Source organism: Diadema setosum, chromosome 16 (genome assembly GCF_964275005.1).
Source record: "Diadema setosum chromosome 16, eeDiaSeto1, whole genome shotgun sequence".
In the NCBI taxonomy this organism is placed as follows: domain Eukaryota; kingdom Metazoa; phylum Echinodermata; class Echinoidea; order Diadematoida; family Diadematidae; genus Diadema; species Diadema setosum.
In genome coordinates, this window is record NC_092700.1 from 21,998,558 (window position 1) to 22,018,032 (window position 19,475).

The window sequence follows — 19,475 nt, forward strand, 5'->3', positions numbered from 1 at the left end:
AAAAACGATATTGTACTGTCTAAATTATGAAAACGATTCTATATAAATATGGGCATGACAACTTTGACATGCCTATACGACAGTGGTAACCGACTGAAACATTTTATTCGTCATTTTAATTGTAAAAATGAGAAATATTCGACCGAGTTACATTTATGACTCTCTGTCTCTTTCCCTCTTTCAGTGTAACGGAGGCACCGGAACTGACGTCATGTACAGAGAATTATATAACAAATCGACGACCAAGATTATGGTGCTGGGAGCGGGGTGTTCTATTGTCACCCAGCCCACGGCACAGGCGTCTCATTTGTGGAACCTTTTGCAGGTAATATCAAAACTATTAAACATTGTACCACGGTATATGTATATATTACTACTACTACTACTACTACTACTACTACTACTACTACTACTACTAATGATGATAATAATAATAATAATAATAATAATAATGATAATAATAATAATAATAATAATATGCATATATATATATATATTTACATATATACATTGATTGATTAGTTATTCATTAGGTGTAAGTTTCTTCAATTTGTCTCCCTCTACAAATTAAATTTGTTGAGATCGCAACAGCTGATCTGTAAGTTAACAAACATGTCGGAAAAAAGGAACCAGTGGGACTCGAACCTTGTCCTGTCATCTACTGCTTTCCGGGCAGCGGCAACCAGGGACAGCCTGGTGGTAGTGTCGCTGCCCGGAAAGCAGTAGATGACAGGACAAGGTTCGAGTGCCACTGGTTCCTTTTTTCTGACATGATTGTTAATTTACAGATCAGCAGTTGCGATTTTAACAAATAACAAATTTAGTTTGTAGAGAGAGACAAATTGAAGACACTCACACCTGAACCTTCACCTCTCTGAATGATAGCTTTCTTTCGTTATTAATTAATTCGATATAAGACCTATTGATAAAGCTTTAGGGAGACAATTTGTACCTCCTTTCCATGTTTTCAACTAAATCAAATCACAGTGAATCACATGCTTAAATTGCTGACATTGCTTATCTACATCAATGTCTCCCTAACGATGGAGCCAGAATCATTATAAATCATGTATATATATATATATATATATATATATATATATATATATATATATAATGTACATACATACATTGATTGATTAGGGGCTAATTCCGGGTGAATCTCTATTCAATCGCCTTTGTGTGAATACCTTGACTAGAGCAAATTTAGAATTAAGCCGTGTACGATTGTGCGTTGTGCATCCTTGTTTGACCGAAATCTCACCAGTCAAGAAAGAAAAAGAAAATTCACCAACAACTCTTTAGAAAACATTGTATGCTTCTAGTTGATTAAAAACTCTGGAATTAATCTACTATAGTGGGATTTAGACCTTACATACCTGTCCATAAACAAATCAATACATGCGTGGCTACTGATGCGGTACCACTTTCTTCCTCCTATAAAGAAGTCCCATGCCATCTCATCTTCAAGTTATATATTTTCAAAAACTGCACACTGTTGTAGTTTTTGTTGTTGCCACAATCAAACTATAAAGAATATGAACGAAATGTTATCTAAAAACAGATTCACCAAGTTTGGAAACAATAAGTAAGCCGGGTAAACTTTAAAAGCGCAAAGGGGTTGTTGTTCTTTTTGTTTTTGTTTTTTGTTTTGCTACTCTAAAAAAGAAAAAAAAACAAGTGAAAACGTTCACTCACTCATTTTGGAGTGACCTCAGGGATCACTCGAAAACCCTTGAGTGATCCCTGAGGTCACTCCAAATTTAGTGGAAATGAACATGTTCACTCAAAATTCACTCTAATTTCAATCTGAACTCACTCTTTTCTGTTGTTCACTGCTTCAAGAGTGAACATTTTCCACTTATTTCTTTTTTTTTTTTTATAGAGAGAGAGATTATGCTGTGCACTTGTTTTCTTTTTGTATTAGCTGGTTCCCCTCGTGTTGTAATTATACTTCTCTTTGCATTCTGCCGATACAGCTCTCCTACTCGTCCGCCTCTCCCAAGCTGTCGGAGCGGGACCTCTTCCCCAAATTCTTTCGCATGTTTCCCCCGGAGACGGTGTTCAACGTGGTCAAATTCGAGATGCTGCGTCACTTCAGATGGCGCAAGGTCGCGACCCTGCATCAAACCATCGAACTCTTCTCCCTGGTGAGTCCCCGGCCTCATCCCGTCGGGTGTCGATAACGGGTGCCGATGGGAAGTATGCCAGTGTAAATGTAGGGGTCACTCATATCCAACTACATGTTAGTATACTTTGGGGAAATGTTATATGTTTTTGTGTTTTGCTTTCGGGGTGATGTTTTGTTGCCTTTTGGTTGTTATGACAAACAGTGTGATTCATGGATACAGAGCAACAAGAACAGCAAACGAACAAATAAACCAAACTTATAAAACAACAACAACAACAGAGCTTTTTATTTTTCAAATAACAATTATTTATTCACTTCCAATCAATAATACAAGAAGCATGACATCGGCATTACTGAACAAACATTAAAGGGGCATTCCAAATGATTTTCATAATTTCACATCATAGAATACATAAATCAACAGCTGCATGGATGTATAGATTTGTAGAATAAATTGAGCAGAGAAATCAATACTTTGAAAAAAAAAATACCCTCTTAAACAAATTACTCTGACCATAGATGATGAAATAGAAGACTCACATAATTCAGAAATGTACCAATATAATTCCATTACAATACCACGTGCTTACCAAGTTCACCCCTGTGTAGAATCAATGCATGTTTTTTTTTTTATTTTTTGTTCTGCTTCCTTGAGCCCTTACTCATGTATGCTTATATCGCTGCCATGTCATCAGCCTTGCTCATTGTGACTTGTTACCAGTTCTGAAAACATTCTCATCCTCATCCCACTCACAATCAATTCTGAAACTCTGTACCCAGCATAACCAATTTATAGTTGTTCTTTTCATATGTGAAAGTCTGAAAATCATGCGGAGGTCTCCTTAAAAAAAAAGAAAAGGAAAAGGATAAAACAGAGATACTACGATCACGACAAAGTACTCGCACGCATACACGCACATACCCACACTTTACACAGCATATTGTATGTCATTATCATCATTACCGTCATTATCGCCTTAACAATGAGAACTATTACTTAATTAATGTTTAACATTATCTCTATCGTCAAATAATAGTGACTATTGTTAATTACTCTTGCATATAAATTGCGTAGTCGATTTGCTTTGAGTCCTTCCCCACCCCACCCTCCAGAGCTCCATCCACCCCGCCCCTTACGCCCGCAACCACTCGCTTGCGATCATTGAATGTATGGAAGCCATTGATATCATGGAAATATTTTCAGCGGCTTTTGAAGACAAGACGTCCCCTGCCTTTTCTTAATCATGCCCAATAAAGTATCTAACGCAGTGTCACGATTTTCTCCGTTGGTGATTCAGGCAATGCAAACTTGAAACCACAGACACATCTTGTTCTCAAAATGACTTTCAATAAATTATTATATAGTAGAAAAATATGAATTAACAAAGAAGATCAAACTAGAATAATTGCATGTCGATACATGACGTTTTGATACATGTAAAATTTCTATACACGACGTTCGAGAAAAGTTTCCGTGTCCGAAAGCTCGCAAATCTTAACGTGATGTCTTCTTGCGTGTATTGCAACTGCGTTTTGACACGAGCACTGTTTTGCACGATAAAACTCGCGTTACTTCACACCGGTCCAAGTAGGTACTAGGCCTACAGTACCTCCTTGATCACACGAGTAGTCCACTCGACCTGTATTTCTAGAACTGGAGCGGCAATGCGGAGGTCATTAAAAGCGCCATTTTTTCCCAAACCCAAAGTGAACCGTATTCATACTTATAACATCCCAAACCACAACGACAAGAAAACAGACAGGCGCGGGCCTATCATTTGAATGCATTCGTATTGATTGTCATGTTCTAGGATTGTGTGTCGGAACGCTTTCAATACCGACACTTCGAACATCCATTCACCGTTTGAATAAGCGAATACCCAAAGTGTCAAAAGGCGCCCCGGGACAATTTTCATGTCATGACGGAACGTAACATAAAACTGCACAATGTTGCAGCTAATATCGTGTTACAACATAACTACGGGGCAAATTTATGTCTAGAATTACCTTGATGCAAAGCTGCAATAAGCAAGCAGCAGTCCAATACTCGGGAGCTGAAATCAACATTTCATTTCAGTGTATTTTCTTGTTACCGGTATTATTGTTTTATTGCCGCTCTCAGCTCCAGTTGCTATATTTCGGTCCTCTTCGTAATTTTGTTTGAAAAGTTATGCTGATATTTCCGTTTGGCCTGGTTTATAATGCATGCAAAATTTGCAAAATTAACATGTCTAACTTCAGGTCTGGACATTCGGTAATATGCCCTGTTTTATTGGTCACATCAATGCTTTCCATTGAAAAGTGTCTGCTTTCGAAAACTTGATTTGTATACTCTGTAGCATTAGAGGTCATGTGGCGGGATACAAATAAATCCCTCCATCTGTCCCAGAGACGTCGTCCTAGGAAATGGGAGAAAATCGAGAAATCAAGGGGATAAAACAATTGAGATTAAAGGGATGAATTGAATTAAAGATAAAGTAAAGGGGTCAGAGGGAAAAAGCAGAGATAAAAGGGAAAAGTAACAATATATTGAAGGGATAAAGTCAAGTGATTAAAGGGATAAAGTAAAGAGATTAAAGGTATTAAGTAAAGACATCAAAGGGATAAAATGAATAGCTCATATCGACAAATTAAAGAGATCAAAGTGATGTAACAAAAAATCTTATGTAAGTTTTTTTTTTTTTTTTTTTTTTGGGGGGGGGGGACTGAGAAACGTTAGGTACTGACACAGACTGATGAGTATTGACACGGTAGGTCAGTTGATACCAAAACACAATGATTAATTACACCGCGAAAGGGAAATCGTGCAAAACGATATTAGATTGTGATCACGCGAGCCCTGTCGAATTGCATTGATTTCACGTTTGTCAAGGGAATACCTCAATCAATTAATGTACAGTGATATGTAACTGAGCACGCACACGCCTATTCATCATTCGATGTTAAAATGGAAAATAAAAACACCTGCCTCTAATTGTCGGGAGAGACCGGGCCACTCGGTATTTTATGAAAAAAAAAGGGGTTTTGAAAACTGACCGGAAATCAACATTGCAAACATCTCATCATTACAAAAAGAAATATCCCTGTAGCTTTGAACTTATCGTGACTTTGGAACACATGTCATGACAATAAATAAATGTAATCGAATTGTCACTTTTCGTTACCTCTTAATAAATACACGCATAGCTGTACAGTATTCTGTACGATCTAGCCCATGACAAAGGCATGTTTGATCGTTATTCTCATACTAGTTAACCAAAATGGAAGTATAGAAATGTCATGATTATAAGTTTTGATTTGAAGAATACACAATGGATATCATGTGGTGATAATGCTAGACTGGTATTGTCACTTTTGGTATTTCATAAATTTATATTATCTTTTTAAACAACTTAATGACTCGACAATCTTTATGCGAATGTACTTTCAGCGATTTAAGCATGTGAAATATTTCTAGGTGCTTTTATTATATTTTGTTACCTCAAAGTGCAGTTTGTTGACCTAGCGATATTTTTTTTTTTGTTTATCATCAATATCGCTGTATATATTTCACATGATTTATTCATCGATGATTTGATTAAAGCATTTTTTTTTATAGAATGATTACACACTTAAGAAAAAACTGATGGCAAATGCGGGGGGAGGGGGGATCCGTGTAATTGTGTTATTGAGGATACTGTCAAAGAGTAATTGGTGAAGTCAAGAGAGAATACCGAACTCCGGAATTATTATTTTCATTGCACTTTCATTCGATAAGATACTGAACTTGTTCAAACATACTGGCTGTGATACTTGTTTGGAATGCAGGGAAACAATAAAATGATGTTATTACAATTAAAGTAAAGGTTTGGCACATCTAAGGTTAGATGGTACGAAAAATGCATCTCTTTCTGAAGATGCGGTATATTATTTAATCTTTGTTTATTCGATTTGTGAAAACGTATCCTCTTTCACCAGATTTTATTTTGAGTAATAGTTATGTCAGATTAAAACCATGCAGTGGGAGCATTCTTAACTTTGCCTCAGTAGACTATTTCAGCATCCAACACCCTACCCCCCCCCCCAAATATTATCTTGCAAACTTGCAATACTACAAAGAATATTCTTTAAGGTTTACAAATAATAGTCATACGCAGATACTGAGGCAAGTGGAAAATTAAGACGTCCTTCGGGGAAAGGGGTAAAGAGTAGCTTTGTCCTATGTATAGTCATCCTAACAAAACGTCGCATTCCGTTTCCGAAATGCGAGCCCATATTAAATAGACCATGGCCGTTTTTGTTACTTTTTTTTTCTTTCTCTGTCGCTTTTAAAGAGTCTCGATATTTAGCTGCATTCTGCGGACACAGCGAAAGGGCGAACTCGAAACCATCCACTTATCTCTTTCTGTTTCTCTCTCCTTTCTCTCTCTCTCTCTCTCTCTCTCTCTCTCTCTCTCCTTCTCTATGTCTCTCCCTTTTCTCGCTCCACCCCACCCCCTCCTTCTCTATCTTTTCCTGTCCTCTCTCCGTTTTTTCATTCTCTATTTTTTAGCCAACGGCAGATTTTCTGCACGATGCTCGGTCTCAAGGCGTCGAAATCATTGCCTCGGAGAGCTTTTCGGAGGAGCCTTCTCTTCAAGTTTCAAACCTCAAGGTAACGATCCTTAACTCTATGGGAGTACATAAAGCACCAAACAATCTCCACCCCCACCCCCCCCCCCCCCCATCCATCCAACATAAACACACACAGATACAAACACCCAGTCTACCCACCACGCAGTCAAAACAGTCAACAGAATATCACGGCGTATCGATATATGTCATTAGGTATGATATACACACTGGGTGGCATCTGCGAAACTGTTTTGCACCAACCAATCTCCACCCCACCCCCACCCTACAACACACACACAAATACAAACACACACGTCCTCCCCACAACGCAGTCAAAACAGTCAACAGAATATCACCCCATATCATATGTCTCTTGTACACACGTTAGTTGGCATTTACGAAACTGTTATCGATGCGAAACAAGATACGTTATGTGCTTTGATATCTAGGACTAAAGCAAACATAGTATAATGTGACATACGCACGCGCACTCATGCCGCAGTCAAGAAAATCAAACTGTTTCCTACGGGATTCGAGTGTGCCATGAAAATTAACCCCGATAGGAAATAACGATATATCAGAAGCGACGGATTAACCAACTTTCACTGGGACCTTCATCAGAAGACGAATTCTAATCGTACAAAATGAGCTCAATTACCCAAGAAGCATTTTTTTTATATCGTGACGCAGCATGAAAAGAACAGAATCAATAGCTACTATATACCATGTAGACAGAGTCAATGTATGATATATCAGAAGTTACGCTTTACACATTTTTCTAGGCTAATTCAACTTTACTACATCATCTGACAGAGCTGGAACATCGCCTGTTCTACTTTAATACATCGTCTGAATGACGGCTCTAGAAGCGAAATGGGATTTGTCTGGTCAGCGCGCGTGGCATTATGGAAAGTCAAGAACCATTATATTTGCCTCGCTGTCATAAGTCATAATGAACAGAAGATTATTAGACCATGATGTTTATAGTGCGTGCAAGTAGCAAATTTGATATACGTAGTTTAATAAAGAGACGATACCCCGTCATGGGAAATAGTATCATGTAATCAGTGAATGTAATGATGATGTCCCAGCCAATATTTATCTCCTCCTATGAATCTAGGCGTAAATTCCAAAACAAACAATCCCAGTATTAAAACGTCCACACATTCAAGGGATCGTATAGTTTTGGTCAAGACCTAATTTTAGGTTTCTAACATTTTTTTTTTGGCGAGATAATGAGAAACCTATAAAAGAGCATGTAATTCCAGAGGGAGTCAACGTTTACTTGATGATGAAAGTTGGTTTTGAAATGGCTGAGATATCCAAAACAGAGCAATCGTAATAAAAGGTGGGACCCGCCTTTTATTAGGATTGCTTTGTTTTACTTTGTTTTTTGATGTCCCAGCCATTTCAAAACAAATTTTCACCTGAGAAACTTTGAATTCATCTTAGAACGGTATGCTCTGTATTATTTCATAAGTAGTTTCTTGGTATCTCGCAAAAAGTTAAAAGCCTAATCCACATCTCCACAAATACTATACTATCCCTTATCCACATCTCCACAAATACTATACTATCCCTTATCCACATCTCCACAAATACTATACTATCCCTTTACCACTGTTAAAAATGCATTAAATGGGGTATGATATTCGTGTATACAATTATATATTATGATAATGCATGCACAATGCAAAGGCATACACCGAGATTGTCCCCCCCCCCCCCATGCCAGTTACTAAAGCATACATTATGATATCGGCTCTGTTTCCCCTAACGTCACGTTGCATAATGTAGAAGCAAGGAGCTCGGATCATCATCGGAAACTTCTACGAGAATCGCGCCCGCCAGGTCTTCTGCGAGGCGTATAAGAACGGGTTGTACGGAGAGAAATACGTGTGGATAATCACAGGTCAGTGTGCACACATACGTACATACATACATACACACATACTTGACCGTTATTTTGTTATGCTTGACGAAGAATACTGAGAGGATGAGTTCACCCAATTATAATTATATGTGGATTTAATAAATGCAGCATTATGAGTAGAACGCATCAATGACAGTTCTAGGAAAATCGTACATTCGATTCAGAAGTCACTGGGTAATATGGATGTTTAAAGTTTCATTACCGCCATTGCTTGATGAGAAGACTACAAGAGCTTGTGACATCACTGCAGGACAATGATATATATATATATATATATATATATATATATATATATATATATATATATATACATACATATATATACAGAGAATTTAACATATTACGGTGTATTTCAATGATCTAGCTATGAAATGAAAAATCACTTGACTTACCTTGTTTAGAAAGCAGAGGGAACAAAATTTCCCGTAACATGAGACAGGAACAAGTCGAGGGAGTCCTTTTCATAAAAAGATCAAATTTTGTAAAATTCCCTTTATATTCTCTTTATGTCGTAGCCCTGTAGTGACATCATGAACTACTGTATTCTTCTCGTCCAGCGATGGCTTCACTGAAATTTAAAAAAAGCATAAGTTTTGAACGGATTTTCCGATTTCCCCCAAACTAATATTGCTGCATTTCTTCAATCCACGCATAAAATATATTATTTGGGTAAACTTGTCCTTTAATAACCCCCCCCCCCACAATTTGGCGATGTTTGGAGTGCTTAATTAAATTAATGATAAATATAGGAAGAGTGCTCTACGCAGGCTGTACCAGGCTGTTGTCATCAAGTATTAACATTATTTGCAACAGTGCACGTGATTTTTGACAATGTGGCAGATTCAAGTTGGTGACGATTGCAGTCTCGTGGATTTTTTTAAGGGACGGTTAAGTTTGGTTAAGAGGGGAATTCAGGTTTTAACTTTTTACGAGATAATTAGAAACTTCTTACATGAAATATCTAAGAGCATACAACTCTATAAGAGGAATTCAAAATTTCTTTGACCAAAATCGGTATCAAAATGACTGAGATGTCAAAAACAAGGAGGTCCTTATAGAAGGTCACAAGTGAGTCCTACTTTTTATATGAACCACTTTATTTTATTTTGTTATGTTATATTTCAGCAATTTCAAACCCGATATTCGTCAAACAAACTTTGAATTCCTCTTAGAATAGTATGCTCTTTTATCTTTCATATATTTGGTTTCTAATTTTCTCGTTCAAAAAGTGATAGATAGCTGAATCCCATCTCAATCAAAACTATACTTTAAGCGTTGAGTGGAGGTGGAGCTATCTACGAGCGTATCCAACGTTGCTCGGTTATCGACCTCTGACTGCAGACAACCCACTTCTCTGCACAATGTTGAAGATAATAATCGGCATGGTAGACCATATAGGGATCCCCCTGAAATCCCACACATCCCAACACAGAAAAAGAGACGCTACGTAACATTACAGAAATTGTATGCCGACGTGTGAAGACCCTCCTGAGGGATGTAAAGCCTTCGGCGTGTGAGAAGATAATGTAATGATCTCCCCATCTCGCACCCTCTGTTTCCATTTCTTTGTCTGTCTGTCTCTCTCTCTCTCTCTCTTCTGTTTCTCTAAGTGTCTTTTTTTCTTTCTTTCTTTCTTTATCTGCTGTTGGGATTTCCCCGTTTGTCGACGTGGCGCAGGCTGGTACAGCAACGAGTGGTGGCGCGCTAACGACCCCGATTATCCGCATGACTGCACCGCGCAGCAGATGGACGAAGCGGTGGCTGGATACTTCACCACCGATGCCCTCCCGCTCAGCCTGGCCACGAAACCCGGCGTTTCTGGGAAGGTAGGATAATGTGTTTTTGGTTTGTTTGATTATTCTTTTTTTTTCGGGCTATGTGCCTTTAAGTCTTGTTCGCCCATTACTATCATGACTATCAGATATTGTTCACGGGAAGACTGGATTTTACAAGCCAAGCTTTTCAGAAGTTCCCTCCATTTCCAACAACTTTTATTTGATACAATAAAGTGACACCCCTATTATGATTGAATTCTCTTATGCTATGTTTTCCCTTATCATAAGAAATGACCTTCATAGATTCCGTATATTTGGATATATGCAAATGTTATACTGTACTGCATTTGTTTTGTTTTAAATGTAATGAAATGGATTGAAATATGGATGAAATTGTCCTTTTCAACATGTTTGTTAATGTTGTTTTCTCACTTAATTCTTTTTTTTTTACTGATATTATTTGAACATCCTTTCCCTCTTGGCGTACGAAAAAAGACACAATACATTGCCAAAAGAATATATCCGGGGCAATCGGATAGGATGGGCAGCTCTGATTTTGACAAAGCCGCGATAGTGAATATTGTTTCTTTGAAAACAAGATGTGTGGTTGTAGGATTGGAAAGAGAAATGAAAAGGAAGATAGAACGAAAGATATAGATAGAGCAAGAGGGATAGAGAAAGAAAGAGAGATAGATATTCAGAAAGAAAGAGAGAGAGAAAGAAAGAGAGAGAGAAAGAGAGAAAGGGGAAGAGGGAGATGTGGGGAAAAGGAAAATAGAAGAGATGGGATATGTGTGATTTGGTTTCTCAGAGCCGCCAATTAAATAAGGATGAACGTGCGGGAAACCTCCGGGGCGGTTAAGGGAAAGAATCTAGTCAGGATAGTCTGTTGCTAACATGAATTAGGTTGCTAGGTGCCACATTTCTAAAACTGACTGACATTATCATGTCTCGATCAAGTGATAACGTTATTCCGTCAAGGCAAACTACCTTGAATGGGGAGAAAAAAAAAACAGCGATGAAAAATGCTGGCAATTGTTCCACTTGTTTGTTTCGAATTTCGAGATAGTGGTTATTAAGATGGGTACACGAAGCGAAAATTTTGATTCATCAGTGCTATTTCATTTCTCCTTTCTCGGATGCAAATATGAACAGGAACACTCGTTTTGTTCTGTATATTTGCTACTTTGTTTGTGAGGTTGTTGTTGCTGTTTTTTTTTTTCTTACTGTGTCTTTTTTCCCATCCAAGACATTTTGCCTAACCAACAAAACGAACAGCGTTCTACCCTCTTTCGCAGCTTGCGATAAATTACACCAGTAATCGGTAAACATTATGACGACATAGTTAAAGGGATGGTATAGCTTTGGTGGAGTCCTGGCTGCAGGTTTCTAACGTTATTTTTTTAATGAAATAATGAGAAAGTTCTTATGAAATATGAAAGAGCATATAATTAAAGAGGAATTAAACATTTATTTGATGAAAATTGATTTTGAAAGGGCTGAGATACATGAATTCAAACAGAGCGATACTAATAAAAGGTGGAACCCAGCTTTTGTTAGGATAGCTTTGCTTTAGAATTTCTCATCCATTTCAAAACCAATTTTTATCAAATAAACTTTGAATTTCCCTCAGAATGGTATGGGCTGTAACATTTTATTAGTGACTTCTTAGTTTATCGTAAAAAAGGTTATAAGCTCATTAATCTTCATCTCCACCAATAATATACCATCCCTGTAAATCTGCGTTCATCATATTGGTATTTTTTTTTTTTCAGACAACCGAGGAATTCTGGGAAGAGTACTCTAGTTACGTTGGCGGGAATCCTGAGAGTCTGTCTGGCCACCAGGAGGCGCCCTACGGATACGACAGTGTGTGGACCATCGCTTTGATGTTGCAAGAGGCAGAAGATATTCTTCAGAAAATGGGTAACAACGGGAAATCTTAAAGCTCTTATTTTCATTGTTTTTTTTTTGTTAATATTTTCTTCAGAACTTTTTTCCATGGTAATTGTATTATTCAAATTGTTGTCCAGTTCTTCATTGTCTGCTGTGAGCAATGAGAACGTGCATGGTTATATTGTCCAACCTTTATTGTTTGTTTGTTTTCATGATCACTTCAATGGATCTGTAACTAACCCTTGAGGGAATCCCAAAGCTACCATTCATGCATAATCTGCATCTGGATGGTATTTCATTATGAAAGTATGCAGCATACATTTAACTTTGTGTGTGTGTTTTTTTCCTGTTCGACCACTGACGTTAGGGTTTATATCTAGAGTAGATATGTACGTATTACTGTGATCTGCGATATGACAAGACACATTATACTTTTATCAAATTTCATGCTTTTGTTTGCTTGTTTGTTTGTTTGTTTTTTTTTTCTCGAGGATTTATCATATTCCTGGAATATCACTGATATAGATTACCATTAATCTAGAATGAACCAATACAAGAAAGACGGTTTATAATCAGAAATTGACACTATGAAGGTAATCTGTTCCTCATTGTTTACGCATAAAATACAGGGTTCCGCTCCGTAAAACCATCGAGCTCATTGTAAAATAGCATGTCCTTTAAATTTTCTATTACGTTCCTACACACACACTTCTGCGCGCGCGCGCGCACACACACACACACACACACACACAAACACACATCATTATGCATGAACAAGGCAAATGCCATTTGGTCAACCAAGTGTAGTAAGTCTTGTGCAAAAAAAAAAAAAAAAAATACCGCTTCTTTGGCAACAGCTTTTCCCGTTGAAGTTCTTGTCCTCGAATATACCGAATTAATAATCTAAAAAGATCATGTAATCAACGATGAGCAAGTGTGACGACACTGTCTTCTTAATTTCGCTTCACGCGCCATCGTGTTCGAAACCCCCTGCGGGTTTGTGGGTAATGCATAATTTCCTCCCTTACTCTCCGAGCTCGTCTCGCTGTAGTCGTTGCCATGACAACCTCATATGTCGCGCGTTTCCCGCCGTTAATGTTCACTCATGAAACGCACTCCCACCGCAATCAATCGGCTGTTGAAAGTTGGACGCTCAACAGGCCAGCTCGATTCACACATCCGAGAGCGATGACCGCAAGGATTCTGCATCACATTCCAGTTTTAGTCATTTCTTCAAGTACTATACAGTGCGCCTTTTTCTTAGGGAAGGGTCGGAGGGGCTGAAGGGGGTGGGGTGGAGGGGCAGGAAATCCTGAGCATGTTATGTATGACGAGATCTATGAATAAGATGCAGAATGGAATACAGGGAGTAAGATGTTGATTTATTTTATTATTCATCATTTAAGGACTATTCCTAACATTCTTAAGAATTGTCTTTGTTTGTTTCAGGATACTCTATAAATGGCTACATTGTCACACGACTAGTGTAACGAGAAGCATTGTAAAAATAATGCGATTGTGTTTCTCAATTTTTCAAGCGTCTTAAAGGGATGGTATAGTAAAGGTTGACGTGAGGATTCAGCCCTTTTCTGTTTGCAAGGTACTTCTTTTCCTGCCATTTGATGCAATACAAGGGGATGGATGGGGGTGGGGGGTATAGACTTATAGGTAGATATTTAAGCTGCGGATCCAGTTCAGGCAGCACCACCTGCCTGAGCAAGCTCCTCACGACCGCCTGGGAACATCCGCAGGTGGCAGTCTTCCACGATGTGACGCAGGGTTTGGTCAGGATGGCCGCAGTCACACGCCGGGCTAGCCGAGAACCCCCATTTGCATGGTACACATACTAAGAAACCACTTCACGAAATTTTAAAGAACATACTGTATTCTAACAGGAATTGAAACTGTATTTGATGAAAACCTTTCTTGAAATGGCTGAGTTTTCCAAAAACAAAGTAAAACAAAGCGATCCTAATAAAAGTTGGATCACACTTTTTATTAGGATCTGTTTGTTTAGGATATCTCAGCCATTTCAAAACCAACTGTCAGCAAAATAATATACTTTGAACTCCTTTTAGAATTATTATGCTCTTTGATATTTTCATAACAGGTTTCTCATTATCTCTCTTTCTCTCTCTCTCAAAAACAAATCACCATCAAAAAAACCTGAACCCTCTACTCAACCAAAACTGTACCATCCCTCTAAGTATATCATTACCATAATGTGCATATGTAATGTATATTGTTTTCTTTAGCGGTTGTCTGCATGACACAAAGAAAATGGAGAAAAAAAGGAAAGAAAGACAGATTAATGGCCTAAAGCTGCAATTTAAACTCTTATCCCCCAGATCCTCCGAGATCGATTGCCGACTTCAGCTACGAGGACGACGAGATAGCCGATCTCTTTTACGTCATCATGAACAAGACCAACTTTGAGGGCGTGTCCGGGCCCGTGCAGTTCACTGCCGCTGGGGACCGAAAGGGCCTTATGCAGGTGGAGAGAAAGATAGGTGGGTGTAGACACCAACCCCTCCCCCTCCTTCCCCTCCCATCCTACATTAATCCATCCCGCCCCCATCTTCCAACATCCTCCCCTCCTCCTCATGAACAAGACCAACGAGGGCGTGTCCGGGCCCGTGCAGTTCACTGCCGCTGGGGACCGAAAGGGCCTTATGCAGGTGGAGAGACAGATACATGTAGGTGGGTGTAGACACCAACCCCTCCCCTCCCATCCTACATTAACCCCTCCCGTTCCCATCTTCCAACATCCTCCCCCTCCTCCTCCTTCCCCTCCAAGTCATCTTCTCTTCATCCTCCTCCTTCTCGTCTCTTCCTCTGTCTGTCTCTCTCCCTCCATCTGCCCATCTCTCGTTTTCTCTCCTATCTGTTTGTATCTGTCTCCCTCTCTATCTTCCGCTCTTATTTGGATTACTTTTATCTCATCCTCCTCTCTCTGTAACTATCTGTCTATCTTGACACCGTTTGACTTCTACTGCACAATAGTCTATGTAGATACGGTTGTAGTATACAGTATGTCCCCCCAAAAAATACAATCAAATTTTTGCATTGATAACACCCAATATGATTTAACTGTCTAAATGCTACTTCAGGGTAGATCTTAACTCCGTTGTGCAGAAAACCCCATTCAATTTGGTTAAGCGGTCACAGAGAAATGTGGAATGTTGTAAAACATGTCATGAGTCTGAGTCTTCCATGTTTAGCACCTCGATGCTTTTGTGTGTGAATACAATAGACAGAACTTGGAGGGAAGAGTTTCTTGACAAAATTCCTCATCTCTCTTTGACCACTGAAGCAAATCTAATGGGTTTTTCTGTAAGATGTAGGCAATGAGTTATAGTTTCTTACCCTGAATTTGTATTTGGATTGATTCACTATTTTTAAAGATTGTGGAGGGTCCCGTTGTATTTTTTTTTTTTTGGGGGGGGGGGGCGGGATTAGGAAAAACCATTCTACAAACTACGATTGTAGAATGGTTTGTGAGTTGATCGTCAACCTCCCTCCTCAGAATACGAGTTGGAAAAAGAAAAAAAAAACAAAAATGAAAAAAAAATGTTTCATGATACATAAACGGACATGCTGGTGTCTGGCATGCCTACAAAAACGTTCCTGATATTGTTCGGAATGGCAAGAATGCGATGAAAAGGACTGATAAACAAAAATAGGTGAAGAATACGATGTCCTGGAACCCATTTCATGAAACAAGCAACTCTTCCTAGAATGGCAGTTGTCATAGTAACGACACGAATCCAGCTTCCTGATTGGTTGTTGCTATTGGAAGTTGCCATTCCAGCAAGAATTCTTTTATGAAATGGGGCCCAGGTAGTGTAATGCAGAAGGATACAAGTTTATATTATCAAATAATTTATTGTTCAATGATATCGAGGTTATCTATTGACCACATACAATGACTTTCGTCGATTTTAAACATTCTGTTTTCCAAAATAAAGAAACAGGATAGGGCCTCATGAGAATTGAAAAAAATTATACAAATGAGCAAGCCTCAGCCTGATAGAAATAAAAATGGTGAAACAAAATGAAATTAATTTTCTTATAGGTGACAGCGAGGTGCGAGTCGGAATATACGACCCGTCGGCCAGACCGGGGGAGGAGCTTCAGTGGATCGCGGAGAATCCGATCATATGGGAAGGTGGGTTTGATTCAATTTGGCCATGTTCTGCTCCTTATTAGCCTCATTTTGTGGTTCCTAATTGTTGTCCTTTCCCTTTTTCATCTGTGTTTCATTCTCTATTTTGTCTTTTCTTTCTGGCTGCTAGCCCACGTAAATCTCGTTTAGTTCGGTCTATTTCTTTCTATCTCTGGGCTATTATAAACACCTTTTCAAGCTTTATTTCTTTGCTCCCCATACATTTCGTAATAGGGAGCTTTAAATTTGCGGACGTTTCAGACGACGATTTCGTTGGACGTTCCCCCCCCCCCCAGTCGTGGAGCGAATTAGCTTTAGATTACGCGAGGACGCAATCTGTAACCCCCGTACAATGCAAAAACGTCGGTGTTAGATTCAACACGATGGGTGTTAAAGCTAACACCGATTACGTGTCAATAGAGGACCATACCCACAGGTCAGGTGTAGAAAGTATGTTGTGATGGTGTTGAAAAGTGTTCACCTGGCACTTCGTGGTGTTAATTTTACACTGTTGCTGGTGATATTTTTGACACTGCGCTGGTGTTCATTCAACAATGAAATATATATATATATATATATATATATATATATATATATATATATATATATATATATATTGAAATGACACCCGGATACAATACCATAAATGAGCACCGGAAATTTAATACCATACTCGGTGTTTCGTATTTAACACTGCACTTTTTGCAAAGTATAATCAGTGCATCAAGTAGGCCCTACCTCTCTGCGTCCTGAATTGACGTAAAAAAAAAAAAAAAAAAACGACGGAAAAAAACAAAACAAAACCAAACAAAAGCAGAACGTGTGGTGAAAACTCAGACGACGCGAGCTATAATCATTAGATCAATGTTGATGTGATTCTGCGCATGCGCAGATTTTTTTTTCTCTCTCTGAACATCCACGTCGCAAAAATCTAAAGTTCCTTATTGACGACTTATGATCCATTATTCAAGATTTGTGCTTGTCGCCAGCTAGAATAGCCTGAACCTTAGATTGTCTGAAAGGAAATTTTCCCCGCTCATGATGGTTTATTGAGCAGCTTCCTCTATAGCGAAAGGTTCCGAGGTTGTAGCGGCTGCGCCTAAGTGCGACCGTAGAGGCAGGCTGCGCCTAAGTGCGATCGTAGAAGCATACTATAGGTTTTCCCGGCCAATTTCGCACTTTTTTCAGTCCAATTCCTAATTTGTGCATTCAATTTAGCAGAATTTAGCCTAGATGGCATGTTCGGTATTTCAATTTTATAATCTTTTCATTCAAATTCATTTCGGAGCATTCAAATTACATTTAACATCATTCGAATCAGTACTTTTTCAGTTCATTTTCGTAAGACAAGCACCAATTCGCAAATCGTTCATTCAATTTAGCATGATATAGTCACGTGATCAAGTATACGCTGCGCTCGTTCATTCGAATTCATTCTTGGGCATCCAATTTCGCATTTACTGCAGTCAATTTAGCAGACACGTTAAGCATTTATTCCTTTTTTTTTTCCATTTTCATTCATCATAGGTTGTGTTTGCAAGCATCTTAACATTTCATTTTTCGTATTCATTCCTTATTCTGATATCACCTATGCAACAGTACTTTCAAAATATGTGTATGCGTTTAAAATGTTGGATAGCATTATTTCATTCACAGATACATTAATCTTGTTTTGTTTTGACATTAATTGGGAGAAGGAGGTTTCTTACATCTTGATTATTTCTTTCATCCGCATGTTTCATTATTTTCATCTGGTGGGTGCTATATTGCGTTAATCATCATTAAGAATAAAGTTCTTGGATCGGCTCTAGCCATCAAATTGTCAAGGTTGTTACCCTCAAATGCTTCTATGATTGTTTCCCTGTCTTCTTGAGAGATACGCCTGTATCTTACTCGTACTGCCATGACTGGACATAAGAAAGTGAAGTGATCTATGGTACTGGTGCATGTATAGTTCTGATAACATGTATAAAAGAAGAGGGGCGTTACAAAACAACAAACTTGAATTATTTAGGGTCAAAGATACCTTTGCTATATACTTAACAGTGTGTGGATGAAACAAAAATTCACCTTTAAATACGTATAAACCACGGTTCTCACCTTTTCAAAATAGAATTAACATTACGCCAATTTGAATGAACATGTTTGGAATTTGACTGCCCATACGCGAAATTGAATGACTGAAATACCATTTTCCGCCAGTGCTGGCGAATTTGAATGACTGAAGAGCACGTGCCAATTTGAATGCCCGTTTTACGAATTCGAAAGGCACATGTGCGAATTTCATTGATCGAAATGCTAAATTGAATGAACAAGTTGCAATTTTGAATGACAGAATGTGCAGTAACGAGGATTTTCGCTAAATTGAATGAACCTTTTATCAAATAGACTGACAAAAGTGCGAAATTGGCCGGGAAAACCTATAGTAGTTGGGCAGCTAGATCATGGTTTAAATACAGCTATATACTTTTTTTTTTTAAATCAGCGTGGAGGACGACAGATTTTCTCCGTCAGTGAGTTTAATGACAAAAATGCAAATCCCAGGCTGTCTCCTCTTTTAAGGCCCGTTCACACCTAGCACGGTAACGGCAACGGTCCATTTTTTTTTTCTATGTGCGCCAAAAGGAACCATGACTGGTTCTGTTGCAATATCACTTTCCCGGTAGTAATTTTGTCATAAAATTAATCTTCAGCTGGTGATTTTGTTGCTCTTGAATTTGACATAAGAATAAATAATTTTTGGGTGATTTTGTACCGAATTACTGATTTTTGTTTTGTTTTGTTTGAACCAGACATGATTCCTTTTGGCGCACCATAGCAAAGAAAAAAACAACAAAACAAAACAGAAACAAAAACAAAAACAAAAAACATAACAAAAACAACAACATAAAATAAATAAAAAAACAAACCCCGGACTGTTGCCGTTACCGTGCTCGCTGTAAATGCGCCCTAATCCCATGTGTGCTTCAGTCTGCACTGTTT

At 38.4% G+C, this 19,475-nt stretch overlaps 1 protein-coding gene across 1 annotated transcript in view; it reads left to right on the forward strand.

Moving 5' to 3' along the window:
• The first annotated feature begins 211 nt into the window (after positions 1-211).
• The window catches only part of LOC140239915 (gamma-aminobutyric acid type B receptor subunit 1-like), a 29,670-nt gene continuing 10,406 nt past the window's right edge, over positions 212-19,475 (forward strand). The window contains exons 1-8 of the mRNA XM_072319731.1: positions 212-325; positions 1,980-2,150; positions 6,663-6,764; positions 8,522-8,636; positions 10,335-10,483; positions 12,208-12,358; positions 14,677-14,838; positions 16,404-16,496. Coding sequence (XP_072175832.1) covers positions 212-325; positions 1,980-2,150; positions 6,663-6,764; positions 8,522-8,636; positions 10,335-10,483; positions 12,208-12,358; positions 14,677-14,838; positions 16,404-16,496 — 1,057 coding nt within the window. The remainder of the gene's footprint in view (positions 326-1,979; positions 2,151-6,662; positions 6,765-8,521; positions 8,637-10,334; positions 10,484-12,207; positions 12,359-14,676; positions 14,839-16,403; positions 16,497-19,475) is intronic.